Source organism: Eptesicus fuscus, chromosome 3, assembly GCF_027574615.1.
Source record: "Eptesicus fuscus isolate TK198812 chromosome 3, DD_ASM_mEF_20220401, whole genome shotgun sequence".
In the NCBI taxonomy this organism is placed as follows: Eukaryota; Metazoa; Chordata; class Mammalia; order Chiroptera; family Vespertilionidae; genus Eptesicus; species Eptesicus fuscus.
In genome coordinates, this window is record NC_072475.1 from 1,753,605 (window position 1) to 1,781,413 (window position 27,809).

The window sequence follows — 27,809 nt, forward strand, 5'->3', positions numbered from 1 at the left end:
TGGCTTGTTTTCTCCAAGATTTAATAACATCAGGGTGTGCGAGGAGCGATTATTGCAACAGGTGACAAGAGAACGGGAACATGTCATTAGCCTGACCATGTGTTGAAGCAAGACAGACACACGGACAGTGAGACAGCAACCGCCAGGACAGGAGGCCGCAGGCCCGGCTCGGCGTCAGCACCCGCTCCGCACGCACGTGGCCCGGGGAAGGGCGCCGCGGCCGCACGGCTGCAGACGGCTCACCGACGGCGCGTCCTCTGTGAAAGGCTGTGACAGCCCCCGGAGGCAAACGTGCGACACAGACCTGCAGGGCCCGGGAGCCGCCGCAGCGAAGGGCCCGGGGCCCCTGGCCGCTGGCGGGGCCACCAGGGCGGTGTGTCCAGCTCCGCGCGGCTGTCGGGCGGGGCCGTGGCGCTTCAGGACAGAGCACCTGCAGGACGCGCCCAAGCCCAGAGCTGGAGCCGCTGCAGGGAACTACGCGGATCCTCACCCTCCCCAGGTCAGAACCCCGGGGGAAGGACTGGATCTTGAAACGCGTCCGCCGGGCCAGGCCGTGCTTCTGGGCGCAGCTGCCTCAGCCGTGCTCGCTGCCGACCCCCGCGGTGCCAGACGCTGCTGCTGGGCCGCCCGCCGCCCTCCATCTTCACGGAAACCACACGGAAGCGGGCTCAGCGCATCGGGGTCCCCTCCTCAATTAGTCACAGTCAAGGAGTCGTTTCCAAAATAGGCTTTCAAACCAGTCCTTCAGGCATTTAAAAATTCTTCATAGAAAAATCCACTTCTTTAATACACAACAAACATTTCCTTTAAAAAATGTCATTTTTAAGACAAAATAAATTACAATTTGCTGAAACACCCTTTGAATGGCTCGGCGCTTATTTGTATTTTCTGGTACATCTGGGGACTTGGAAGCAAAGCAGTGAACTCTGCATCATGTGATGATACCCCGACTCGGGACGCAGACCCAGCCTCAGCAGGAATAAAAGGCGATACCCTCTATCTGTACAGTCTTATATACATATCAACAATCTAGTCATTAAAACACAGAAAACTATTTCAAAACTCAGAGCATGAAAGTGTAAAGCAACACAACATTAATGTACAACCTATTCTATCTGACGATGTGAAAGCTACATTGAACGATAATAAAAACGTATCTACAAGTAGAATATGGCAGAGGAGGAGGTTTCGGAAGTGACCTCAGGTCCACAGCTCTTCAGTTCTCCCGAATTTGTAGACGAGCGTGCTGAGGACAGGAAAGCAGCCGTGAGGGGAGCTGGGCCGGCACCAGGAAAGCCAGCCCCCAGCCCGGTCTGTGCACACGGGCGCAGCCCCATCCGGGTCTTTTTAAATAAAGGCACCGCCTACGTTTGTGCTTGTTTGTTTTTTAAGAAAATACAGGCTATGGATGCAGCGACCTGGGGTCAGTGTCAGCTCTGCACCCCCGGCTGGGCATCCCTCCGTCAGCTCTGCACCCGCCACCCCCTGGCTGGGCGTCCCTCCGTCAGCTCTGCACCCCACCCCCCGGCTGGGCGTCCTTCCGTCAGCTCTGCACGCCGCCCCCCCCCCCCCCCCCGGGCTGGGCATCCCTCCGTCAGCTCTGCACCCCCCCCCCCCCCGGGCTGGGCGTCCCTCCGTCAGCTCTGCACCTCGCCCCCCCCCCCCGGGCTGGGCGTCCCTCCGTCAGCTCTGCACCCCCCCCACCCCCGGGCTGGGCGTCCCTCCGTCAGCTCTGCACGCCCCCCCCCACCCCCCCCCGGGCTGGGCATCCCTCCGTCAGCTCTGCACCTCGCCCCCCCCCCCCCCCCGGGCTGGGCGTCTCTCCGTCAGCTCTGCACGCCCACCCCCCCACCCCCGGGCTGGGTGTCCCTCCTTCAGCTCTGCATCCCCCCCCCCCCCGGGCTGGGTGTCCCTCCTTCAGCTCTGCATCCCCCCACCCCCCGGCTGGGCGTCCCTCCGTCAGCTCTGCATGCCGCCCCCCCCCCCCGGGCTGGGCATCCCTCCGTCAGCTCTGCACCCCTTGCTGGGCGTCTCGGTCAGCTCGGGGCCGTTTCTGCGTCTATTAAATGCGAGCACCCCTGCTTTCTACGTTTAAGGTCACTAAATGGGAATAAAGGGCCAGTAGAAAGCCCTGCACACAGCGGCCCCTGGTACACGGCCTGTGCACGCTCTTCATCGCAGACGGCTCCGTTCTAAGACGCTCCGTGCATGGTCCTAGCCTAAGGGTTCGTGTGTGCGAGTCCCCCCGTCCACGCTGCCCTTACAGGAGAGATGGCATCTCCGCACCTGTTCTAAGGTGGCTGAGAAACCAGCACCTACCTTAAAAAGATCAGCGCGTTCTGGAAGAACACCGCCAGCCCTGGGTAAACATCGGTATCTGCGGAGGACAGCGCACGGTTACACGGGCAACGGCTCGAGCATCACACAACCTGCGGCCACTCCTTCCTCTAAGACGGCGGTCACGAAACTGAACTCAGAAAAGGCTCGTCTCTGCGCCCAAACCCAAGGCCTGCTCTCCCTCTGGACGTCCTCCTCCATCACCGGACAGAAACACAGGGACACGAGGGACTCCTGGTGACGCAGGTCTGACCGTTCCTTTCCCTCTCGATTCTGAGTCTGCGTGCAGGTGCGGCAGGGAGAAGGGCCATTGTAACCCCCCACGTCCTCCCACCGGGTCTCCCCGGGCCAAGTCCCCGTCTCCACACGAGGAGAAGGGAAGTTGGCACCGGCTCCCATCGCTGTGCACAGCCAGGGTCCGTGGGCTACGGAGCTGATGAGAACCACCGCGGGCGAGGGCACGTCCGCGTGGGCCTCTGGCATGCAGCGGCGGGCTGAGCGCCAGGGCTGAGCCACACCCGGCCGCACCCCAGCTCCACCACTAAGCGCATGACCACCAACAGATGGGTCCCCTCCTCACGCCTTGGTTTCCCCTCTGGAACATGGGCATCGGGGCAGCACAGCCTGGCACGAGGGAGGTGGGGCCACGCAGTGCGCAGTGCAGGACGGCCCCTTGGGGCTGCGGCTCGCTGCTGGATGACAGTGAGTGACTGACAGTGAGTGACAGTGAGTGACTGACAGTGAGTGACTGACAGTGACTGACAGTGAGTGACTGACAGTGAGTGACAGTGAGTGACTGACAGTGAGTGACTGACAGTGAGTGACTGACAGTGAGTGACTGACAGTGAGTGACAGTGAGTGACTGACAGTGACTGACAGTGAGTGACTGACAGTGACAGTGAGTGACTGACAGTGAGTGACTGACAGTGAGTGACTGTGAGTGACTGACAGTGAGTGACTGACAGTGACTGACAGTGAGTGACTGACAGTGAGTGACTGACAGTGAGTGACAGTGAGTGAGTGACAGTGAGTGACAGTGAGTAACTGACAGTGAGTAACTGACAGTGAGTGACTGACAGTGAGTGACAGTGAGTGACTGACAGTGAGTGACAGTGAGCGGCGGTGTGAGACAGCTGCAGTGACAGTGAGCGGCGGTGTGAGACAGCTGCAGTGACAGTGAGCGGCGGTGTGAGACAGCTGCAGTGACAGACCAGGAACGTGTGTTGGAAAGAAAGGCTCCGAGGTGCAAGCGTGCTCCGTTCACGAAGAAAGGAGAGCAAAGCGCACTATGAACAACGCGAGGAACACGGGGCGAGGCCCACGGCCCAGAGGCTGCTCGGCACGTGCCGGTTCTTCAACGATGAAGACGCAACCGCTGAGTGCACAGCCCGCACTGGCCCGGACCTTCCCACACGCCTGTTTCCTAACAGAAACCGGGACGTTCACGCGTTGCTTCAAGTAGCCACGCAGGCCCTCCACGGAAGCCGGGCCTCACCGCCCGCAAGTCAGGGGTCAGAGAGCGGACAGGGGTCAGAGAGCGGACAGGGGTCAGAGAGCGGAGAGCGCGCTTCCCTCAGGACCCGCTTACACCAGCAGGCCAAGCTGCCCGGAGCAGGAGCAGGTGCCGGAAGCCAGTTCCAGCACGGCAGTGCAGCAGGGACGGCTGAATCAGGCAGAATCATCTGGGACGGCTAAAGAGCATCTCCCCTAAACTGAATAGGACTGAACTGCCAGACAGCTCAGGGCATGATACTGCCTCCTGTTGGCCAAACACCGGAACAGCTGTAGGCTATCCCCAATCTGACAATCTCTGTAAACCCTCTGAAACTGTACCTTTGAAGTGTATGTCTCCACCTGCCTTAGGACACATTGTGCTATTAAAAGCAGGTCCTAGACAGGAGGTAGTCTTCAGTTCCTTTAGCTGAAGCTCCCCTGACCCCCAATGCCTTTCAAAATTACCTTTCGTCTTTGGACTCCTTCTTCATCTACGCACAGCCCCTTCTCCAGATTGCCGAGCCCTTTGTAAGGCTGGGACCAGAACCCCGGAGCAGGGGAGTGCTGTCGGGCCGGGAGGGTGGCGGCAGGGACCGCCAGGGGGTCGGGGCTTTGTGGGGCGACAAGTCCTGCAGTGGACCTGGTGGCGGGCACAGCGCTGAACTTACACACTGAGCTGTATGCTGGATGGCGAGTCACAGGACGTGACACCACATCTCAGTAAAGCTGATTTAAGATGCGCTTTCCGCCCAGGGAGGGCACACGCACTGGCCATCAGGGTTCGGAATGAACTACATGACACGCCTTGGACACATTGGGGAGCAGTGGTGTTCCAGCACAGTCCCTCCCCGCTGTTCCCTTGCGCTGCCCGACTCTGTGCCACGGTCTTGCCGGTGGCACGTGTCCTGGCCAGGCCGCCCACTGCACCCCACAGCCCCTGCGACGACACCTGCAGTCTCCCTGCAGCAAGCGACTGAGCACCGACACTCAGCTCACTCCAGGGGAGGAGCAGACTCAGTGAGCATCGGGGACCCCTCGCCTCCCCGAGAACACAGGGAACGCTTACTCACTCTGGGTAACGTAGGCACCAAAGAGAATCCACATGGAAGCGATGAGCGACCCGAACATCAACATGAAGCCGATGAAGAGCCAGACGCGAGCACCTGCGTGAAGAACAGCTGCGTGAGGTCGCCCGCCCCGCACTCCGTCTTAGGGAACCTAACACCGGAGACGCTGCTGACCTCACACACGCTCTGCATGTCACACACGTCACATGCTCACATGCACCTGCTCGAACAGCTAACTGAAGGAAGATGTTTAAAAACTCCAAGGGAACATTACCTTTCTCCTGGCTAGAGAAACTAACGGCTGAATGAACTAAACCAGGCAAGCTTTGTAATTATTTGACTAAGTTGATTAATTACACCCTAACTGAAAATTTACCCTGTTGTATACTAGTACATTGCCAAAGTAATTGTTCCGTTAGAAGTAGCAAAGGTGTTTCAGGTAGCCATCGCCACGAAGGAATGAGAGGCTGTAAGGACCGATGTTGAAATCCTGCCGTTACTCAGTGTGGTGCGACACGTGAGCAAGCCTACCAAACCCTCAGCCCTCACTTCTTAAGCCCTCCCGCCGGATGCAACACAGAAACACGCAAAAACCACATGGCACGCTTCCTCTGTGTAGGGAATGGTCATGGCATAACACACAATGACTCAGAGAGGGTAAAAGTACGGGCTCTGGATCCAGAGAGACCCAAGGCTAATACACGTCCTACTTTTAAGCTAAAGAATCCAGGGAAGGTGCAATGAAATTTTCCACAGAAAACAGTTACTAGTCACATAACCCACAGCAATGTCTGTCAAATAAGAGTGGCCAGGAGGTGGGGGGAAGGGGTAACCACAAGGCGGGGAGGGAACTTCCTGGAGTGATGGCAAAGTTCTACATCATGATGGTGGCAAAGTCCCACAACTGTAGACATTTGTCAAAACTCACTGAACTGGGCACTTTAAACTGGTGAGTTTTATTTTCTACAAATTATACTCAATCAAGCTGACAATATCCTATATAATAAAAGCCTAACATGCTAAGTGTCCGACCGTTCACCCAGTCACTATGACACGCACTGACCACCAGGGGGCAGACGCTCCGACCAGTAGGTTAGCTTGCTGCTGGTGTCCGGCCCATCAGGACTGGTCGAGATGAACTGGACATAGCCTAGAGCCCTCCCACGGTCCCTTCCTGGCCCCAATCGTGCACCGGTAGGGTCCCTTGGCCTGGCCTGCACCTTCTAGCAATCCGGGACCCCTCAGGGGATGTCAGAGAGCTGGTTTTGGCTTGATCCCCACAGGCCAGGCCAATCCCTGCAGGCCAGGCCGAGGGACCCCACTAGTGCACGAATCCGTGCACCAGGCCTCTAGTGTATGTGTGTATGTATGTGTGTGTGTGTGTGTGTGTGTGTGTGTGTGTATGACCACATCAGACAAAGAGGCCAAATGCTCAACTAGAAACAGCAATGTGGTGGCTAACAGCCGGGCTTAGAGCCAGGTGGTGAGAGTCAAATCCCACTCCCTCGCTTGTGAATTCGGACAAGTTACGTAAGCAGCCTGTGCCCAGTGCCTTCACCTGAAAGTGGGGACAAGAGCACTACCTCCCGGGAACGCCGGGCCGGTTAAATGGGGTAACGCCGCAGCACTCGGGACAGTCCCTCCCGGGAACGCCGGGCCGGTTAAATGGGGTAACGCCGCAGCACTCGGGACAGTCCCTCCCGGGAACGCCGGGCCGGTTAAATGGGGTAACGCCGCAGCACTCGGGACAGTCCCGGCACACACCAGGTGTTCTAGAAGTAGTCCCTAGTATTGTTACGCATCTTTCAACGCCCCCACTCCAAATTTCCAGCCATAACCGCACAAACCCCTGCCTCGTCCTTAGAGGCCGGAAATAGTTTCTAGCCCCGCCTTCTGCATACAGCACGGAGATCCCACTGAAAACAGACCCCGTGGTTCCAGCAGATGTGTTACAACCTGAGCAAAAGGAAAAGACTACTGGTGACGATTCAAACTCCAGAAAAAGGCTTCACAGACAAACAGCACACGCTCGAAGCGATGCTGCCGCAGGGCGTGGTGGTTACCGGTAACCAGAACAGACGTGAAACACGAGCCCCGGCCTCATCTCCCGACGGCCACTCTGCCTGGTCGGCGTCTCGGGCAGCAGCACTGGCCGGCGCTGGTAAGAACAGGCCATCACCGCCGCGGGAGAGTGACTGAGCCACCACCCGCTGGCTCTGCGCAGTAACGTTCATCTCCACCCATGCGCCGTCACATGACACACACAGCAGCTCCGGCGGAACCTCCACTTTCCTAGGACTTAGCCGCGCCGGCCCCCCCGGCGCACCAGCGGCTTCGCTCTGTCTGCTGGGAGGCCTCTCCCTTTACCTGTTCTTCCCAAACAGCCGCTCTCGTAGCTGTCGCCTCTCACCTGGGCATTGGACACCGCGTTTATCCTGAAACGAGACAAAAGCCCGAAATGAGCTTTCTCGGCGCTTCAACACTCACAGGTGCCTACACACCATCAGCAGGAAAGCACTCCTCAGTCACGTCAGCATCTGAATAACTGAACGTACCTTTCACCTTCATCCCCTGTGCACACAGAGGTGCTGCTGGTCTTAGCTTCCCACGGTGCACCCCAAACACCCCTGCTTGCAGAGATGACTGTGGCTGGTCCCCAGAGATGAGGAGAGGCCATTTTTTGGATTCTCTGCCTGGCTTACATTTACCCCGATGACTCAGGGTGCGCCCCACCATTTAAGGTTCTTGTTATAATGAAGGGTTTCAAGGTTTCAGTGGTGATTGAGGGGGAGTGGAGGGGGAAATTAAAATAAAATAAGGAGAAAATATTGTAAAGAGCTTCAAGGTCTCTTGGTGTTGAGTGACGTGCCCTGGCCCATCTCTAACCCTCAGAAAACGAGGTCTGTGGGCCGGCCGCAGGCCGCTCTCGTCCACGTCGTCAGGCCAGTGCTTCTGCAGCAGAAACGGCCTTTTCGCAGCGTTCTGAACGCACGGGAGCGATTCCCCCACAATGAAACTGCAACAAGGTCCTGACAGTCTAAGGAAATTCTATAACCTTAATGTTCGACGTTTTTTAATTATTAAATGACATCCACGAAAAGCTTTCAAATTCTTTTATGAAGTGAGATAATGGATAAACCTGAAAATGATTTAATAAAAAAGAAAAGCCATTTCTTTCTCATTTGAGACCAATCCTGCCCCGCCCCACCCCCAATAATGGCAAACACAGTCAAGTAACCCATTTAAAAAATAATCCTCCATGGTGAAAGTTGAGTGCATGACAATACTTAAAGATGATTCACTAAAAATCTAGAAATGTAACATATTTCATTAACTCTAAGATGCCTTGATTTTTAAAATTCACCATTACTTTTTAAACTGCCAAGAAAGAAAAAATGTTATCAACCGTAATTATAAGACACCACTGACTACACTGAGTGGCCAGATTATTATGATCTCTGAATGCATAATAATCTGGCCACTCAGTGTCTATCCTATAGAATAAAAGGCTAATATGCAAATTGTCCCCTCGACCAGGAGTTCAACTAGCAGGCAGACCAACCAACCACCCATGTCCCCTCCCCCTGGCCAGGCTGGCCGGCCCCCACCCATGCACGAATTCAGGCACCAGGCCTCTAATATATATATATATATAAATATATACATACACACACACACACACACACACACACACACACACACACTGAGTGGCCAGATTATTATGTGTTCAGAGAGCATCATCATCTGGCCACATAAAAAGCACCCTGAGCCCTGGCTGGTGTGGCTCAGTGGTAGAGCACTGGCCCACACACCAAAGGGTCGAGGGTTCAATTCCTGGTGAAGGGCATTTACCTAGGTTGAAGGCTCTTTCCCTAGCCCTGGCTGGGGCGTGTGTGGGAGGCAATTAATCAATGTGTCTCTCTCCCCCTCCCCTGAAAAAAAAATCAATGGAAAAAATATCCTCGGGTGAGGGTTAACAATAACCAAAAAAAGCACCCTGATATTCAGAGGTATTAAAATATAAAAAATAACCTTGGCACTGATAGAGTGATCAGTTTAACAAATATAAGGAGAAAAATCACATGACAATCTTTATAGGTGCTAAAATGATATCTGACCAAATCAGCACTCATTTTTCCTTTTAACGTGGGAATGTATTTATTTATTTAGCAGTTAAAGAAGACTCCATCAGGGAGCATTTGAGATCTTGCTCCCCAGCATCTGTCACCAGTTTGACTTATATAAACTCTTATATAAATTCTCAAAAAAAAGAAGAATCCATCAATTGAACTAGTCATTTCCGACAGCAGACAGCACCAAGCCTCAGGCAAGCATCTTTCCGGGCTCCCGGCTGAGGGCCTGCCTTACATGAAGAAGGCCAGCGTGGAGAACACCCCGCAGGTGTGGAAGGCGGGGTTCAGCTGCTCGGGCTTCGCGTACACCACGGCCGCGTCGATCATCACCCACCAGCCTGCGGAGAACTGGAGACAGAGCCCGTCACTGGGAGCACGCGTGCCGCCCGCCCCCTCCCTGCCCGCCGGCACCACGGCTCAGGACGTCTCTCTGCTTCGAGTTTGGGATGTTGGAAAATGAAAAATACGAATCCCTGTTTACTTGTTCCTGTGAGTGAGCCGCTGTGAAACCGGTGTCAGATCCTCAAGTTCTGCTCTCAGTGCGCATGGAAAGTCATCATTTGGCACGAACTGTCTGACCTTCCCCCACTGTCCTTACCGCCACCACGGCTCTGACCAACCTCCAACCAACGCGCTTCCTGATGACGGTGTCTCACCCTCTGAACCGTCCTGGCTTAATGTGCCCTCACCTCTGCTTCCACCAGTGAGCGGTCAGCTGTCATGTCTCCAAAATGATTTAGCCCACTACATACTAGTTAAGCAATCTGATTAAATCCTGTCTGACTGACTGCACATAAGTTTGTCAAGAGCAATGCTTCTATGTAAACTAGGCTGAATGGACTTAAATTAGACACGCTGCTAATGAATTTCATAGACAAATTAAGGGCAGACGAGATGACCATGAAAAGCAAAAAGACTTGGAAACACCTGAAAGAATTCTGCGTGGAGACTGCTTCACAATTACCTTTAGTTCCTGCGGTGATTTTTTTCTATTGGACTTCAGGCAGAGAACTATATACTCAAAGAGATGAATTTGTAAATGTAATAGAAACTGACATTTGTTTTAAAAAAGGCGGTTGGGGCAAGGAGTGGTTGATGGAATGCTAAAGAAAAATTGGTCATGATTTTATTTTATTTTTTTTTGAGGCTGGATGGTAAGTAAAAGGAGTAAGATGGGAGAGGGGCTCTTTACACCAGTCTCTCCATTTTTGTTTATATGCCTGACATTTTCAGGAATAGAAAGTCAGAAGTGCTGGGAAGCAACGGAAGTTGAGCAGGTCTCTCCCGCTCTCCTGCTCCTCCAGCGCTGCCGCTGGGAAGGCCTGGGCTCCCTGGGGCCTGCGGCTTCAGCTCCCCGAGCCGAGGCCTTCACTGCGGCCCACACAGCCGAACGCCAAGCCTCACCACAGTGACAATGGCTGCATCCAATCCCGAGCCTCTGAGGCCCCTAGAGGACTTACACAGCAACTTTAAAATGCCTCTGCCTGCAACAACTGTATCATCGACGAGACGGAAGAGATGACTTTACGTTTGCAAGTTTCCAGGTCAAACGAACCAGGGCTTTCCACACTGTTCGGTAACAGCCCCCAGACTGCGATCGCTATTCACACAAACCGCAGGGACACAAACAGCTCCGATGGCAGTCACAGCTCCAAGGGATCAGCATGAACGTTCGGGGCGAACAATGAGCCTAAATGTGGCCAAGGGGCTTTCACTTACCAACACGCCTGCCACCACCGAGGCCACGGCGTTCCTGCGCTCGCTCCAGTCCACGCACTCACACTCCGGCCAGCGGACGTTGTCCAGGAAGCCCGCCATGGCCCCGGAGGCCGCTTTGTCGTTAAGTGCCGTGTCTGCAAATAAAGACAAAACCACAGAGGGAATACGTTAAGAAGTGGAGCGTCTAACACAAATGTCCCTTTTAAAGCTCTAACACAAATGTAAAGCTTTGAAACTATTTACTTGACCACAAATCTACCACAGCCAAGAAGAAAATCCAGTACTTCCACGAATACTACCGAGATGTACCAGGTGCGCGCGAGGACTGTGCTAGGACACGGGCTCACGGCTTGCTGACCGAGCACGTGGTTTTACAGCACGTGGTTTTACAGCACGTGGTTTTACAGCACGTCTGCAAACTGTGCCACCTCTCCCATTCCAAGTGGTAAAAGAGCAAAGACCTACAACCAAGACCACCCTACCCAGCAAAGCTATCATTAGAATGGAAGGACAGAAGTGAGCCTCCCACACAGGAAAAAGCTAAAATAAAAGAGCTCATCACCACCAAACCAGCAGCACATGAAATGTTAAAGGGTGTTCTTTAAGGAGAAGAAAAGAAAAAGGTGAAAAATATGAACAATAAAATGGCAATAAATACTACCTATCAACAACTGAATCTGAAAAACAGAAACAAGCAGAACAGAAACAGGCTCATAGATACAGAGAACATTTGACGGCTGCCAGATGGGCGGGTGCTGGAAGGCTAGGTGGGGGGAAAAAGGTGAAGGGATTAAGAAGTAGAAATTGGTTGTTACAGAATAGTCATGGGGTGTAAAGAACAGCACAGAAAATAGTCACTAATCCTATATAATAAAAGCTTAATATGCTAAGTGTCCGGTTGTCTGTTCAACCAATCAAAGCGTAATATGCTAATGATATGCTAAGGCCACTCAACCTCTCGCTATGATGTGCACTGACCACCAGGGGGCAGATGCTCTTACTCACAGGTTAGCTTCCTGCTGAGGTTCAGCCAATTGGGACTGAGCAAGAAGGACCGGACATGCCCTGGAGCCCTCTGTGGCCCCTCCCCTGCTGGCCAATCTCCCGCATCCCTCCTCGGCTTCGATCATGCACTGGTGGGTCCCTCGGCCTGGCCTGCACCCTCTTGCAACCCAGGACCCCTCGGGGGATGTCGGAGAGCCGGTTTCAGCCCGACACCGGAACGACCAGTTGCTATGATGTACACTGACCACCAGGGGGCAGATGCTCAACGCAGGAGCTTCCCTCTGGTGGTCAGTGTGCTCCCACAGGGGGAGCACCGCTCAGCCAGAAGCCAGGCTCATGGCTGGCAAGCACAGTGGCGGTGGCGGGAGCCTCTTCCGCCTCCATAGCAGCTCTAAGGATGTCTGACTGCCCCCAAGGGACCCGCTCCCCCAGGAGTGCACAAATTTCATGCACCGGGCCTCTAGTACTGTAATAACTATGTGTGTGATAGCAGATGGGTGCAAGATTTATCAGGATGGTCACTTAGTAAGTGACAGAATATCTAATCACTGGGGTGTACACCTGAAACTAATCTACACTAATAAAAGAGAAAGATGCAAACTGACTGTACCTTCGCGATGCCCACCAGCCAATCAGGAGTGAGCATGCAAATTAACCCAACAAAGATGGCGGGTTAATTTGCATATGCAGGTGCCGAACGGCTGGTAGGCGTCGCGTGGGAAGGCAGGGCTGGAGCAGAGAGAGGCGGCTCTGGGGGCCAGAGCGGAAAGGCGGTGCTGGCAGCCAGGGAAAGGAAGGCCCATTCTTTTTTTTTTTTTAGGAAGGCCCATTCTTGCACGAATCTTCATGCATTGGGCTTCTAGTGTATTATAAGTCAACTGTAATTGAAAAATAAAACATAAATAGAAAAAAAAAGACCTGAAATGGGCAAAAGATTTAAAAAGTCAATTACCAAAAGCATATAAAAAGGCATTTAACATCATTGATCATCAGGGAAATACAAATGAATGGAACACCACACCTTCACTAGAGCGGCTACAATGTAAAAGATGACACTAAATGTTAGCAAGAACGTAGAACTGGAAATCCCATGCATTTCTGGTGGCCGTTTCTCATAAAGTTAGAAGTAAACCTCCCTATAACCCAGCAATTCCATTCCTAGTATCACCAAGGGAAGTAAAAGCACATCCTGCACACAGAAAAGGTCTGTGCACGAAAGTTTGTAGTTTTACTCATAACAACCCCGAACCCAACCTAAATGCTCCTCAACAGAATTATCACCAAGGCACACAACAGAACCCTACTGAGCAACAGGAGAAGGAACTGGCTCAGAGCCACACAGAGAAAACCTCAGAAACACGACAAAGGGAAGAATGCCCACACAAGGAGCACAGGCCGTGTGGTTCCATTTACATGAAGCTCAGGAGGCGAACGAGTCAATGGTCCCGGCCATCAGAGTGGCTGCCCACAGGGCCCGAGAGCCGTCTAGGGAGCTTCTGGGTGAGGAAACGTCCTGTGTCCTCACTGCGGGGGGGGGTGTGGGGGGGGTGATGCAGGTGCAGGCGTGTAGCTGGGACGATGCTCAGCCACCTGAGCCACCACCAGGCCAAAAAGCCAAGATTTTAGAGCTGAACTAGGGGTCACTGGTCTGACCCACAAACCTTCTCACACGTCAGGTGATGTTCCTGTCCCTAATAGAAGCGACTCTCTCTGAGAGAAAATCTGACTCCTTTTCAGGGGGCTTTTTTTATTTTTTTGGTTAATCCTCGCCCGAGAATATTTTTCTTTCTTTTTTAAAACACATTTTTATTGATTTCAGAGAGGAAGGGAGAGGGAGAAGGAGTTCGAAACATTAATGATGAGAGAGAATCATTGATTAGCTGCCTCCTGGGCATGGAGCCCACAACCCGGGCACGTGCCCTTCACCGGAATCAAACCCAGGACCCTTAGTCCGCAGGCCGACTGAGCCAAACTGGCTAGGGCCTGAGGATGTTTCCCATTGATTTTAGGGAGAGTGGGAGAGAGAGGGAGAGACAGAAACACTGATGTGAGAGAAACACATGGATTGGTTGCCTCCAGCACGAGCCCGACCAGGGCCTGGGCTGGGGAGGAGCCTGCAACCAAGGTCCGTGCCCTTGACCGGAATCAAACCTGGGCCCTTTGGTCTGCAGGCCGACGCTCTATCCACTGAGCCAAACCAGCTAGAGCTAGTATATTTTTAAAAAACATATCCAGACAGGCAAAGCCTCCAAAATGTTCCTCTTCTTGTCAAGAGGGGCTGGAGTTTGAGCGCCAGCAGATCAATAGAGGACAGGAAAGGCGCGTCACGGGAGAGCTGAGCAGAGCAGCTGTGCCCCAGGCGAGGGGTGAGGGGCCAGGGGAAGCGTGGAACTTCAGACACACCTGTCCCGGCTGCTCCCGCAGCGTCTCCCTGAAGGACCGACTGCGGGAACCGGCCCAGATCCCATCTGTGCTCAGCTGGGCCGGCTGGGCCTGCTCACGGGCTAACACAGCTCCCCCTCCTCCCACCCAGCCGCTGCCTCAGCAGGGGACCCTCACTCCCTGCAGAGGGCTCGGCCTTTTTTTTTTTTTTTTTTTTTTTTTTTTTTTTTTTTTTTAATTTCTTTATTGATTAAGGTGTCACATATTTGTCCTCATCCCCCCATTCCCATCCCACCCCTCTCCCCACGCATGCCCCAATCCCCTGTTGAACTTAACCGTTGGATAGGCTTATATGCATGCATACAGGTCCTTTGGTTGAACTCTCCCCCTCCCCCCACCCTCCCCCTCCCCTCCCCTATGTCACTAGATATATACTAATAAGAACTGAATGTGAGACGAGCAATAATATTTATGCTGACAGGCAAATGAATCAATCTGTAGCGAGCTTCCGCCTGGACCAACAGTTCTTTTGAGACCCAATTTCGATGTCCAGTAGTTCCTTATGTGTACATGTCAGCACTGACCCCTCAGCTCTGGATGGTGGACAAATGGTGGTAATGGAGGTCCGACTCCCTCTGGTTTGGTCTCGGCCGAACCCAGGGGCACGGCGTCACCTGGACTAAGGGGCACGTGGCCTCACCCATACCCAAGGGGCGCGTGGTCTCACCCGGGCCTGGGACCCAGCCTCACCCGGATGGATCCAGGGGCGCACGGCCTCACCCGGACCCAGGATCTGGCTTCACCCGTACCCAGGGACGCTTGGCCTCTCCCAGACCCAGGGGCACGTGGCCTCACCCGGGCTTAGTTGCACAAGGCCTCACCTGGATCCAGGGACACATGGTCTCTCCCGGACCCAGGGACGCTTGGCCTCTCCCAGACCCAGGGCCACTTGGGCTCACCCGGGCCTAGGTGCACGAGGCCTCACTCGGATCCAGGGACACATGGTCTCACCCAGACCCAGGAACGTTTGGCCACTCCCAGACCCAGGGCCACTTGGGCTCACCCGGGCCTAGGTGCACGAGGCCTCATCCGGATCCAGGGACACATGGTCTCACCCGGACCCAGGGACGCTTGGCCTCTCCCAGACCCAGGGCCACTTGGGCTCACCCGGGCCTAGGTGCACGAGGCCTCACCCGGATCCTGGGACACATGGTCTCACCCGGACCCAGGGATGCTTGGCCTCTCCCAGACCCAGGGCCACTTGGGCTCACCCGGGCCTAGGTGCACGAGGCCTCACCCGGATCCAGGGACACATGGTCTCACCCGGACCCAGGGACGCTTGGCCTCTCCCAGACCCAGGGCCACTTGGGCTCACCCGGGCCTAGGTGCACGAGGCCTCACCCGGATCCAGGGACACATGGTCTCACCCGGACCCAGGGACGCTTGGCCTCTCCCCGACCCAGGGCCACTTGGGCTCACCCGGGCCTAGGTGCACGAGGCCTCACCCGGATCCAGGGACACATGGTCTCACCCGGACCCAGGGACGCTTGGCCTCTCCCCGACCCAGGGCCACTTGGGCTCACCCGGGCCTAGGTGCACGAGGCCTCACCCAGATCCTGGGACACATGGTCTCACCCAGACCCAGGGACGCTTGGCCTCTCCCAGACCCAGGGCCACTTGGGCTCACCCGGGCCTAGGTGCACGAGGCCTCACCCGGATCCAGGGACACATGGTCTCACCCAGACCCAGGAACGTTTGGCCACTCCCAGACCCAGGGCCACTTGGGCTCACCCGGGCCTAGGTGCACGAGGCCTCACCCAGATCCAGGGACGCATGGTCTCACCCGGACCCAGGGACGCTTGGCCTCTCCCAGACCCAGGGCCACTTGGGCTCACCCGGGCCTAGGTGCACGAGGCCTCACCCAGATCCAGGGACGCATGGTCTCACCCGGACCCAGGGACGCTTGGCCTCTCCCAGACCCAGGGCCACTTGGGCTCACCCGGGCCTAGGTGCACGAGGCTTCACCCGGATCCTGGGACACATGGTCTCACCCGGACCCAGGGATGCTTGGCCTCTCCCAGACCCAGGGCCACTTGGGCTCACCCGGGCCTAGGTGCACGAGGCCTCACCCGGATCCAGGGACACATGGTCTCACCCGGACCCAGGGATGCTTGGCCTCTCCCAGACCCAGGGCCACTTGGGCTCACCCGGGCCTAGGTGCACGAGGCCTCACCCGGATCCTGGGACACATGGTCTCACCCGGACCCAGGGATGCTTGGCCTCTCCCAGACCCAGGGCCACTTGGGCTCACCCGGGCCTAGGTGCACGAGGCCTCACCCGGATCCAGGGACACATGGTCTCACCCGGACCCAGGGACGCTTGGCCTCTCCCCGACCCAGGGCCACTTGGGCTCACCCGGGCCTAGGTGCACGAGGCCTCACCCGGATCCAGGGACACATGGTCTCACCCGGACCCAGGGACGCTTGGCCTCTCCCCGACCCAGGGCCACTTGGGCTCACCCGGGCCTAGGTGCACGAGGCCTCACCCAGATCCTGGGACACATGGTCTCACCCAGACCCAGGGACGCTTGGCCTCTCCCAGACCCAGGGCCACTTGGGCTCACCCGGGCCTAGGTGCACGAGGCCTCACCCGGATCCAGGGACACATGGTCTCACCCAGACCCAGGAACGTTTGGCCACTCCCAGACCCAGGGCCACTTGGGCTCACCCGGGCCTAGGTGCACGAGGCCTCACCCAGATCCAGGGACGCATGGTCTCACCCGGACCCAGGGACGCTTGGCCTCTCCCAGACCCAGGGCCACTTGGGCTCACCCGGGCCTAGGTGCACGAGGCTTCACCCGGATCCTGGGACACATGGTCTCACCCGGACCCAGGGACGCTTGGCCTCTCCCAGACCCAGGGCCACTTGGGCTCACCCGGGCCTAGGTGCACGAGGCCTCATCCGGATCCAGGGACACATGGTCTCACCCGGACCCAGGGACGCTTGGCCTCTCCCAGACCCAGGGCCACTTGGGCTCACCCGGGCCTAGGTGCACAAGGCCTCACCCGGATCCAGTGACACATGGTCTCACCCGGACCCAGGGACGCTTGGCCTCTCCCAGACCCAGGGCCACTTGGGCTCACCCGGGCCTAGGTGCACGAGGCCTCATCCGGATCCAGGGACGCATGGTCTCGCCCGGACCCAGGGACGCTTGGCCTCTCCCAGACCCAGGGGCACGTGGCCTCACCCGGGCCTAGGTGCACGAGGCCTCACCCGGATCCAGGGACACATGGTCTCACCCGGACCCTGGGACGCTTGGCCTCTCCCAGACCCAGGGCCACTTGGGCTCACCCGGGCCTAGGTGCACGCGGCCTCACCCGGATCCAGGGACACATGGTCTCGCCTGGACCCAGGGGTGTGTGGGCTCTCCCAGACCCAGGGGCGCTTGGCCTCGCCCGGGCACGGGATCCAGCGTCATCCGGGTCCAGGGGCACTTGGCCTCACCCGGACCCGGAGTCCGGCCTCACCTGGACCCAGGGGCATGTGGCCTCACCTAGACCCAGGGACGTGAGGCCTCACTTATACCCAGAGGCGTGTGACCACACCCGAGCCCAGAGGCGCGCAACCCCGCCCGCACCCGGGTCTCAGCGGGGCCCCGTCTTCCCGATCCCAATTCCTGCCGGTCAATCCCCCCTCAGCAATTCCCCTGGCCATCCTTCCAGAGCTCCAGTATGGCTGCTGCAGAACTCATCGGGCGGCGGCTCGGCGAAGCTCCGGTGCACCCGGTGCATGGCGGTGGGCCAGTCTGGCGTCGCTGCGTCGGCCCTTGGGTCTGCATCGGTGGCCGGTCACCGAGCATGCGCACCTGGCCGCTTCCGGGGCGTTGAGATTCTTGACGGACTCAGAGGTCAGCAAGCGCGGAGTCTCCCACCCCATGTCTCATAGGGGCTCGTCTGTCCGTGCTTGGCTGCCAGTGGAGCCGTCCCCTCAGCCGGAGACCGCCGGGGGAACTGCGCCGAGCACGTTCCAGGCCGCTGTTGTATCGCCTGAGCCATAGTTCTTTTGTGTCGCCTGAGCTGTAGTTCTTAAAGTGTGGTCTTTGGGTCACCGGCATCAGCATCATCCCACATACCCCTCTTTTATTCTAGTTGTAGAGCAACTACTCAGCCAGCCCTATGGTGGTCTTTGATGGTGTCTGCTCTGCTCTCTTGTCGTAGTCTCAAAGTTGTTGTGGTAGGCAACAATCAGGCTTCCGCCCTATGCCTCCATCTTGGTCCTCCTTTGTATAGTTAAGTCTTGATTGTTGTTGGTGTCACTGGGGGGGCTCTCTTTGTCTATAAAGGAAGAGTTGCTGTGCAGGAGACACGTTTATGGGCCGGGTCTTGGTGCAGCAAAGCTTTGGCGTTCACTGAATATTCCCGTTGAATGTGTCCCTTATGCACGTGGTTGAAATCTGGTGTCATCTCCCACAGACCACTAGATGCCCTCCTTTCTGGGTCTCCAATGGGGTGTAGATCAGCTACTGCCTTAGGCACTCAGCAAGGATTACAGTAAAAACTGTAGTTTCTTCCTCCTGTCTGAGTGGCCCTGGAGCAGTCCGACTAGAACAGCAGATCATCTGGTCCGCTGCCAGAGGGCAGGCCACCCACATGCATAAGCCGTTGCTTGGGGCGCAGGTGTGCCTGCAAGACTTGCGGGGCAGATCTTCAAAACGTGCGGGGCGGGTCCCAGGGCGGGGCGGGGTCTCAGGGCGCCAACAGGCCATGGTGCGGCGAGCCTCGATGGCTGTGAGTCTGGTCCTTCTGCCTTCCATGTGTCTAAGTCCCCTCGTTCCGCACTCCAGCGCAGCAAACACTGATTGCTGGGCGCACCTCTGCAAGAGTCCCGCCTCTCCCCGCAGGCATCTGGGTCTCCCGGGGTTCGCCAGAAGATGGGTTTCAGGGTGATGGAGAGCTAATCTCCCTTAGGTTTGGAACAAAAGCCCCTTTCCCCCGCCACCAGCCAGACCCACGCACCTCCACACCTCATCCCCTCCGATTTCGCTGGGTGCGAGGCAACAGAACAGCCTTTAACCTCCGCCGCCATCTTTTTCAAACTTCTCAATTTGTACTTCTTAATCCCTTCATTTCAGTCAACTCTACTGAAGTCTAGCGCCGCCGGGAGGTGCACGGAAAGGGCGCCCGGGCCTCCGTCCGGTGCGCGGAGCGCGCGTCCCGCGGAACCAGGCGCGCGAGGGCCGCGCGGCTGGGACGGGCGCTAGGCGGCCGCCGAGCTCCAGGCACCGCCATCGCCGTGTTCCGGACGTCGCCGCCGCGGCGTCCCCCCAATTTATACTTCTTAATCCCTTGAATTCAGTCAACTCTACTGAAGTCTAGCGCCGCCGGGAGGTGCACGGAGAGGGCGCCCGGGCCTCCGTCCGGTGTGCGGGGCGCGCGGCCCGCGACACCAGGCGCGCGGGGGCTGCGCGGCGGGGACGGGTGCTGGGAGGCCGCCGGGCTCCGGGCGCCGCCGCTGCGGCGGCGTCCCCAGCGTCCCGGGCCGGGCGGCCTGCGGGGGCGGCGGAGTTGCGAAAGTGAGTGAGTTTCCCAGGGTTTCGCCCGGAATGGGGTTCAGTGCAATCGGAGCCGGTGCTCAGCGCACTCCGGAGCCTTTATCTCCTTCCTGCCAGTGAACTCCGGCCAGGTCATCAGCCGCCCCCTCCTCTCCGATTCCATCCTCCCCGAAGGCGCGTGTGCTCGTGTCTCCGCCCGTTTCTCCATACCTCAGGCTTTTACGGCTTCCCCGACTGTCCCCGTGGCCTTCTCCTTCCCCCCAGCTGTGGGCATTTCAGTCCACCAACTTTCCTGTGGTTCTGGACGATGTCCGTTCTGACCTCTAGTTGTATTTTTGAAATTGTTGTGCCCGGCTGCAGGTTAGGTGTTTAACCTATGCCGCCATCTTGGTTTCTCTCGAGGGCTCGGCCTTGACCTACCCTGAGAACTGCAGGCAGGCGGCCCCCGCCCTGGGCCCATGTCTCCCTCGACCGGACCGGACCGGACCGGACCAGACCAGACCAGACAGACCGTACTTCTGCTGTCCTTGCAGCGCTGGGTCCACACAGGAGGCCCAGAGGCCCTGAGGGAGGGGAACCGTTGCCTGGGACCCCCTCGCTGCCCACCGCAAGTGGAAAGGCCGTCCGCAGGCAGGGAAGCCGGAGCCGTTCTGCTTGCTCCATCCCTGGCCCAGGGACATCTCCGGCCTTGCCTGCCGTCCGGTTTGTGCCTACGATTATGACAGTTTTAATCGCGTTTAGAAAGCTCCAGCATTTCCTATGAAGCCTATTTGGATCTCATATGCCCTCTGGGGGGAAAGAATTTTGTTATCAGTTTATTTAATAAAAAATCCACTGTTAATAAAGGTACAGTGTATAGTCCTATAAGGTTGAAATTTAACTGCAGAAATTAATACGGTGCTATGATTTTATGGCCTGGTAGAAAATATTAACTCCAAAGGTCTGATTTTGTTGCTCTTTGGAACATTAACCAATTATATGTAACTTATTGAGACATTTCTTTCCCTAAGTACTACATAAACACCTAATCCTTAAATCCTCTTAAAACCCGTTCTTTGTGGCACTCTCAGCAACAGTGAAAAAACTGAGACGTGCTACCTACTTGTAAGGGAATTTTATGTTTAACACCACTCATTCAAAACTACTAGGTGTACTGGTTAATAATGCGGATTTTTTTTCACTAGCTGGAGTTACACATATGTTGATATATTTGATATGTATGCTATTTTGTTATATTGACAACAAGCTTCAAAACTCCATGTCAAATTTGCTGAAGGTGTTAACATCATACATATTTTTACGCTTAAAAATGTCGAATTTTGTGCCAAAAAAAGAGCATTTGCGGGAAGTTTTAATTCATTACTTCATTTTCAAGATAAAGTTATCGTATACTTCGAGAAGCTTATGGTGAACATGCTCCATCTCAGGATACTTGTGAACGCTGGGTTAAACGCTTTAAAAGTGATGATTTCCATGTGAAAGACAAAGAACGTCCAGGTCAACTGAAAAAGTTTGAAGATCAACAATTACAAGCATTATTGGATGAAGATGCGTGTCAAACTCAAAAACAACTTGCAGAAAGATTAAACGTTGCTCAGCAAACAAATTCCGATCGTTTACAGGCGATGGGAAAGATTTTAAAGGAAGGAAAATGGGTGCCACATCAACTGAACGAAAGACAAATGGAAAACCGAAAAGTCATCAGTAAAATGTTGCTTCAACGGCACGAGAGTCTTTGTAGCATCGAATTATCAAATTGTGACTGGCAATTAAAAGTGGACTTATTTTGAGAATCCCAAATGTATGTCTGGCCTGTCCTGCTCAGTCCAGATTGGCTGGACCCTAGCAGCAAGCTAACCTACCAGTCAGAGCATCTGCCCCCTGGTGGTCAATGCCTGTCATAGCGAGTTGAGCAGCCTTAGCGTGTCATTAGCATATTACCCTTGATTGAAGGGCAGACCAGACGACCAGACACTTAGCATATTAGGCTTTTATTACATAGGATGTGTATATACAGAGTGTCCCAAAAAAATGTAAACACACTTTGAATAATTATAAAGGCAGTGTTTATTAAAATACATTTCATTTGGTTATATGGTTTTATTTTATTAATATATATAAATATATAAACACACACACATACACACACACACACACACATACATATTGATTTCAGAGAGGAAAGGAGAGGGAGAGAGAGAAACATCAATGATGAGAGAGAATCATTGATCAGCTACCTCCTGCGCACCCCCTATTGGGGATCGAGCCCACAACCCAGACATGTGCCCTGACCGGAATTGAGCTGTGACCTCCTGGTCGACGCTCAACCACTGAGCCATACCAGGTGGGCTGTTTTTATTGATTTTTTAAAGAAAGAGGAAGGAAGAGGGGTAGAGAGATTGGAGAAACATCAATCAGCTGCCTCCTGCACGCCCCCTACCAGCAATCAAGCCCACAACCTAAGCATGAGCCCTGACTGGGAATCGAACCAGAAACCTCTTGATCCATAGGTCTACACCCAACCACTCAGCCACACCAACTGGGCACATTTCATTTTCAAAATGTAATAGAATCAGCTGTTAAAGTGTGTATACAGCCCAGCCAGCTGTAGCTCAGCAGTTGAGTGTTGACCCAGTAACCAAGAGGTCACCGGTTTGATTCCTGGTCAGGGCATATGCCCAGGTTGCGGGCTCGATCCCCAGTGGGGGGGTGTGCAGGAGGCAGCCAATCATGATTCTCTCTCATCACTGATGTTTCTATCTCCCTCTCCCTTTCTCTCCAAAATCAATAAAAAATATATTAATAAATAAATAAATAAAAATAAAGTGTGTATACATTTTTGGGGACATCCTGTATATGTGTATTTTTACGTCCTATATAATAAAAGGCTAATATGCAAATTGTCCCCATAGGTGGGAGTTCGACCAACCGGGAGTTAGACATGCACTGACCACCAGGGGGCGGTGAGGAACATGTGGGTGTTGGCGACTCTGCACTGGCACCGGGTGGCAGTGGAGGTGCTGCCAGCCCTGAGAGGCCCCAACGAGAGTGGGGACCACTGCGGGATGGTGGAGCAGATGAGCAGGCAGTGCCAGGCCAAGGCAGGTGCAAAGGGAAGCCCCAGCCAGCGTTGAATAAAACTTATTTGTTTTAATCCTCACTGAGGATATGTTTTCATTGATTTGAGAGAGAGAGAAAGAGAAACATCGATGTGAGAGAGAAACATCAATTGAATGCTCCCCATACACACCCTGACTGGGGATCGAACCTGAAACCTTGGTATGTGCCCTGCGACCTTTTGGTACATGGGACAACGCTCAACCAATTGAGCCACATCAGCCAGGGCATGTAAAGCCTATTTAAAAAGCAAGAGAACCCTAGCAGGTTTGGCTCAGTGGATAGAGCGTCGGCCTGCGAACTGAAAGATCCCAGGTTCGATTCTGGTCAAGGGCACCTGCCCGGGTTGTGGGCTCGATCCCCAATGGGGGACTTGCAGAAGGCAGCCAATCCATGATTCTCTTTCATCATTGATGTTTCTATCTCTCTCCCTCTTCCTTCCTCTCTAAAATCATAAAAATATATTAAAAAAAAAAAAAAAAAAAGAGCTGAAACCGGTTTGGCTCAGTGGATAGAGCGTCGGCCTGCGGACTGAAGGGTCCCAGGTTCGATTCCAGTCAGGGGCATGTACCTTGGTTGCGGGCACATCCCATTAGGGGGTGTGCAGGAGGCAGCTGATCGATGTTTCTCACTCATCGATGTTTCTAACTCTCTATCCTTCTCCCTTCCTCTCTGTAAAAAATCAATGAAATATATTTTAAAAATAAAATAAAAATAAATTTTAAAAAAGAGCAAGACAAAGATTCACCAAAATAATCAGGACAGAGGCTACTTCTGGAAGATGTAAATGTCTTGTTTCTTCATCGGTGGTAGATACAGTGATAATCACTGCAATAATATTCTTTAAAGTAAATATGCATATCTGTTTTACATCTCACAGTAAAAGAAGCTTAGTCAAGCCTCGCCGACTGGCTCAATTGGTTGAGTGTTGTCCCATGAACCAAGGAGTAGCCAGTTCAATTCCTGGTCAGGGCACACGCAAGGTTGTGGGCTCAATCCCCAGTGGGTGGAGTGTGGCGGGGGCTGCCAAATGGATGTTTCTCTCTCACATCAATGTTTCCATCTCTCTCCCCCTCTCCCTTCTTCTCTCTCTAAAATAAAACGAATCTGCCCTGGCCGGTTTGACTCAATGGATAGAGCGTCGGCCTGCAGACTGAAGGGTCCCGGGTTTGATTCTAGTCAAGGGCACGTGCCCGGGTTGTGGGCTCAATCCCCAGTGGGGAGCGTGCAGGAGGGAGCCTATCGGTGATTCTCTCTCATCATTGATTTTCTCTCTTTCCATTTCTCTCTGAAATCAATAAAAATATATTTAATAAATAAATAAAATAAAACAAATCTTTGCCTCTAGCCAGTTTGGCTCAGCAGATAAGAGCATCAGACTGCAGACTAAAAGGGTCCCAGGTTTGATTCTGGTCAAGGGCACATGCCTGGGTTGCGGGCTCAATCCCAAGTGGGGGGCATGCAGGAGGCAGCTGATCAATGATTCTCTCTCATCACTGATGTTTCTATCTCTCTCCCCCTCTCCATTCCTCTCTGAAATCAATAGAAATATTTAGAATAAATAAATCCTATCCTATATAATAAAAGGGTAATATGCAAATTGACCCCAACAGTGGAACGACCAGGAAAGACCGGTCACTATGATGTGCACTGACCACTAGGGGGCAGACGCTCAACACAGGAGCTGCCCCCTGGTGGTCAGGCGCTCCCACAGGGGGAGCTCCGCTCAGCCACAAGCTGGGCTGACGGCTGGGAGCACAGTGGCGGTGGCGGGAGCCTCTCCGGCTTCCTCGGCAGCGCTAAGGGTGTCCAACTGACGGCAGGCCCAAGCCGGCAGTCGGACATCCTCCGAGGGCTCCCGGACTGCCAGAGGGATATCTGACTGTCAGCTTAGGCCCGCTTTGGTGGCAGGTGGACATCCCCCAAGGAGTCCTGGACTACAAGCGGGTGCAGGCTGGTCTGAGGGGGACCCCCACCCCCGAGTGCACGAATTTTCGTGCACCAGGCCTCTAGTAAATAAATAAATCTTTAAAAAAGAGAGAGGGACAACAAGAGCCCTGGCCAAGTAGTTCAGTTGCTTAGAGCATTGTCCCTATTCTCCAAGACCGCAGGTTCGAACCCCGGTCAGGGCACATACAAGGTTCAACCCATGAGTGCATAAGTAAGTGGAGCAAACTGACATCCCGGTCTCTGTCTCTCCCTCCTTTCCTCTCTAAAAGCAATCAATAAAAATTTTTAAGAGAACAAGAAGTCCTCTTACTGTTGGACATCCAAGGGGATTACCACCAGACGTTATTAAACAAAATATGTCAATTCCCATTTCTCTCCCTAAAGGCCCTCTCTATTCTTGCCAAGCCAATCAGAGTCAATATAACCTGAAAGTCAAGCCACTAAGTGGCAACAAAGTTAATTACGTTCCCCATATTAACCTGGTTCTCAAAATTTTCTCAATCCAACCTCTAAATATAAAAGGACACACAGCTTCTAAAGGCATTCCAACAGAACTAGCTCCTGCCTTAAATGATAAAATCCGCTCTAGGAAGATGGAAAAGAACATTAATTTACACTGATCTGTTTAATAGCTAATTAACTTACCCTACAATGCCAAAAGGATTTTTACGCAGCAATGCTTTTAATAGCTGATACCCAGGAACAACCAAAATGTCCATCAACAAGGGACTGAAAAATATATCAGAATACTTCCAAAAAATGGGATTTTAAAAATGAGGTAGGTTCACAGAACTGATTCAAAAATGTGTCTTTTTAGTAAGCCAAGTACCCAACAGTATTACGGTCTGATCCCCTTCTAGGGAGTGGGATTCAGGCTGTAAAGGAGGCAAAGCGAAGAAATAAGGAATTCTACCTTTATACTTTATATACTTTTATGCTGTATGAATTTTTTACTTGTTCTTCTGTGGTGTTAAACTTACAACCAGAATATATGGCTGTAATCAATTAAAAGGAGCAGATAGGAACAGCTGGTCAGATAAATGCTGAAGCCTGGACCCAGAAGGGAATCAGGGAGACCAGCCAGTTCAGGCGGCCGGACTCCGAGGGCACCCTCCGAGGGCACCGAGGGCAGAGGCTGCGGGGGGGGGGGGGGGGGGCGCGCCTCCGCCCCTGCGCCCCAAACCTGCTTTTCCACCCCATCCACACGCAAAGCAAACGCTGACGGCCCCTTTAAGAAGGGAGCCACTAGGCTGCGCACCTGAAACCAGTGCAAATACTGTTGAATGTGAACTAATGGAAACATTAAAAATCTGTTAAAAAGAAGGAAATCTTGCAACGCCATTCCCGGTAAGAATGTTTAACGTCTGTTCTTCGTCGGAAAGCTCGGCAGGTGGAAAGGAGAGAAGTGACCAGGATGGTGGGAGGAAGGGCCCGGGAGGGACTGCTAAGAGGGACTGACTCAACAATAAAGATTTAACTTAAAAAATCTTCAAAAATAGAGAGAGGGATGAGGACAGGCAGGCGGGGCTGAGAGGAGGGCATTCACGCCTTGAAGAAGCGTAAACGCTGGTGACACAGCCATTCCCATGGGAGGCAGACACGCAGACACACACACACACACACACACACACACACAGGTACACCCCGCCATGTGTTACACACACACACACACACACACACACCGCCCTGTGTTACACACACACACACACACACCGCCCTGTGTTACACACACACACACACCGCCATGTGTTACACACACACACACACACACCCGCCCTGTGTTGCTTTCACATTAATTCCCTCGGAAGCCCAGGTGCTCGCCGTAAACCACACGCCCTCCCGCCCCAGCGCCCTCCCGGCACCTCCGCTCCGCACCGGGGACCTCGCCGCGCGGCTCCCTCCGGGGAGGCCGACCCTGCCCTCCACAGGCTCGGGCCCGGCACAGGCTCGGAGGGGCCGGAGCGACCACGGAGCCCCGAGCCGCCCCGCGCGGGCCTGGCCCTGTCCTCCCGCCGGGGAAGCCGGCGGGCTCGCCCCGCAAACCTCCCCTGACCCCCCACCCGGTGCAGCCCTGCGACGGCGCGGCAGCGCGGAGTGCGACCCGCCCGGGCCGAGGGGACGCGGCTGGGCCGGAGGGGGGGCGGAGGCCCCCGTCCCGAGGCCCGCTCCGCCGGGCACCGCCGGGCACCGCCGCCCTCCGCAGGCCCGGCCCGGCCCCCTGGGGCGCCTCCCCGGCCGCGGAGACCGCCGCCCGCACTCACCCGACTCCCGCCGCCCACGCCGGCCCGGGGGGCGCCGAGGGGAGGCCTGCGCCGCGGCCCGGCCGGCGGGCTCCGCTCCTCTTCAGCCGGGGCCGCGAGCCGAGGGCGGCGCGAGGGGAGAGCGCGAGGGGCGGGACGCGGCGCCGTGCGCACCGCAGCGACCAATCGGCGCGCGGCAAGTGGTGGGCCGGGGGCGGGGCGAGGCTCAAGGGGCGGGGCGAGGCTCTAGGGGGCGGGGCCATGGCCGCAGCTCTGCGGGACTCCGCGCAGTGCGACTGGCGGCCGCACAGACCGGCCCCGTGCGACCCTCCGGCGGCCGCGCCGGGGCTGCCAGCGCCGCGTTTCTGCAGCGACCTCACGTGCAGCGTCGGGGAGGCCGCCTGCGCCCCTGCACCTGAAGGCGGGGCCCTCGGTGCCTTGGAACCGAGGCCGCACAGATGCCCTCTCCAGCCCCCCACCCAGCCATGGAGGCCCCCCCTCAGCCATGGAGCCCCCCCCTCAGCCATGGAGGCCCCCCTCAGCCATGGAGGCCCCCCCACCCAGCCATGGAGCCCCCCCACCCAGCCATGGAGGCCCCCCACCCAGCCATGGAGGCCCCCCCTCAGCCATGGAGGCCCCCCCACCCAGCCATGGAGGCCCCGCACCCAGCCATGGAGGCCCCCCCCTCAGCCATGGAGGCCCCCCCCCAGCCATGGAGGCCCCCCCTCAGCCATGGAGGCCGGGGAAGGGAAGCGACTGGTCCAAGACCACTAAGGAGTACTGTACCCCGAGGTGTCCGCGCAGTGCACCTGCC

General features: G+C 55.2%; 1 protein-coding gene across 1 annotated transcript; it reads right to left on the reverse strand.

Moving 5' to 3' along the window:
- On the reverse strand, nucleotides 1–27,141 carry TMEM50B (transmembrane protein 50B). Its single transcript, XM_054713459.1, has 7 exons — nucleotides 27,017–27,141; nucleotides 10,751–10,884; nucleotides 9,267–9,379; nucleotides 7,266–7,333; nucleotides 4,902–4,994; nucleotides 2,320–2,377; nucleotides 1–1,246 (listed from the first exon to the last, which is right to left on the reverse strand). Exons 2-7 carry the CDS (start codon nucleotides 10,847–10,849, stop codon nucleotides 1,201–1,203), a joined length of 477 nt encoding a protein of 158 aa, XP_054569434.1. The 5' UTR covers nucleotides 10,850–10,884; nucleotides 27,017–27,141; the 3' UTR covers nucleotides 1–1,200.
- Nucleotides 27,142–27,809: the final 668 nt, after the last annotated feature.

Coding starts and splice junctions, on each gene's coding strand:
- TMEM50B (XM_054713459.1), bottom strand. CDS start 10,849: ATGGCGGGCTTCCTGGACAACGTCCGCTGGCCGGAGTGTGAGTGCGTG. Junction 9,380..10,750: donor CGGTGGTGGCAGGCGTGTTG/GTAAGTGAAAGC, acceptor CTCTGTCTCCAG/TTCTCCGCAGGCTGGTGGGT. Junction 7,334..9,266: donor TCCACGCTGGCCTTCTTCAT/GTAAGGCAGGCC, acceptor GTCTCGTTTCAG/GATAAACGCGGTGTCCAATG.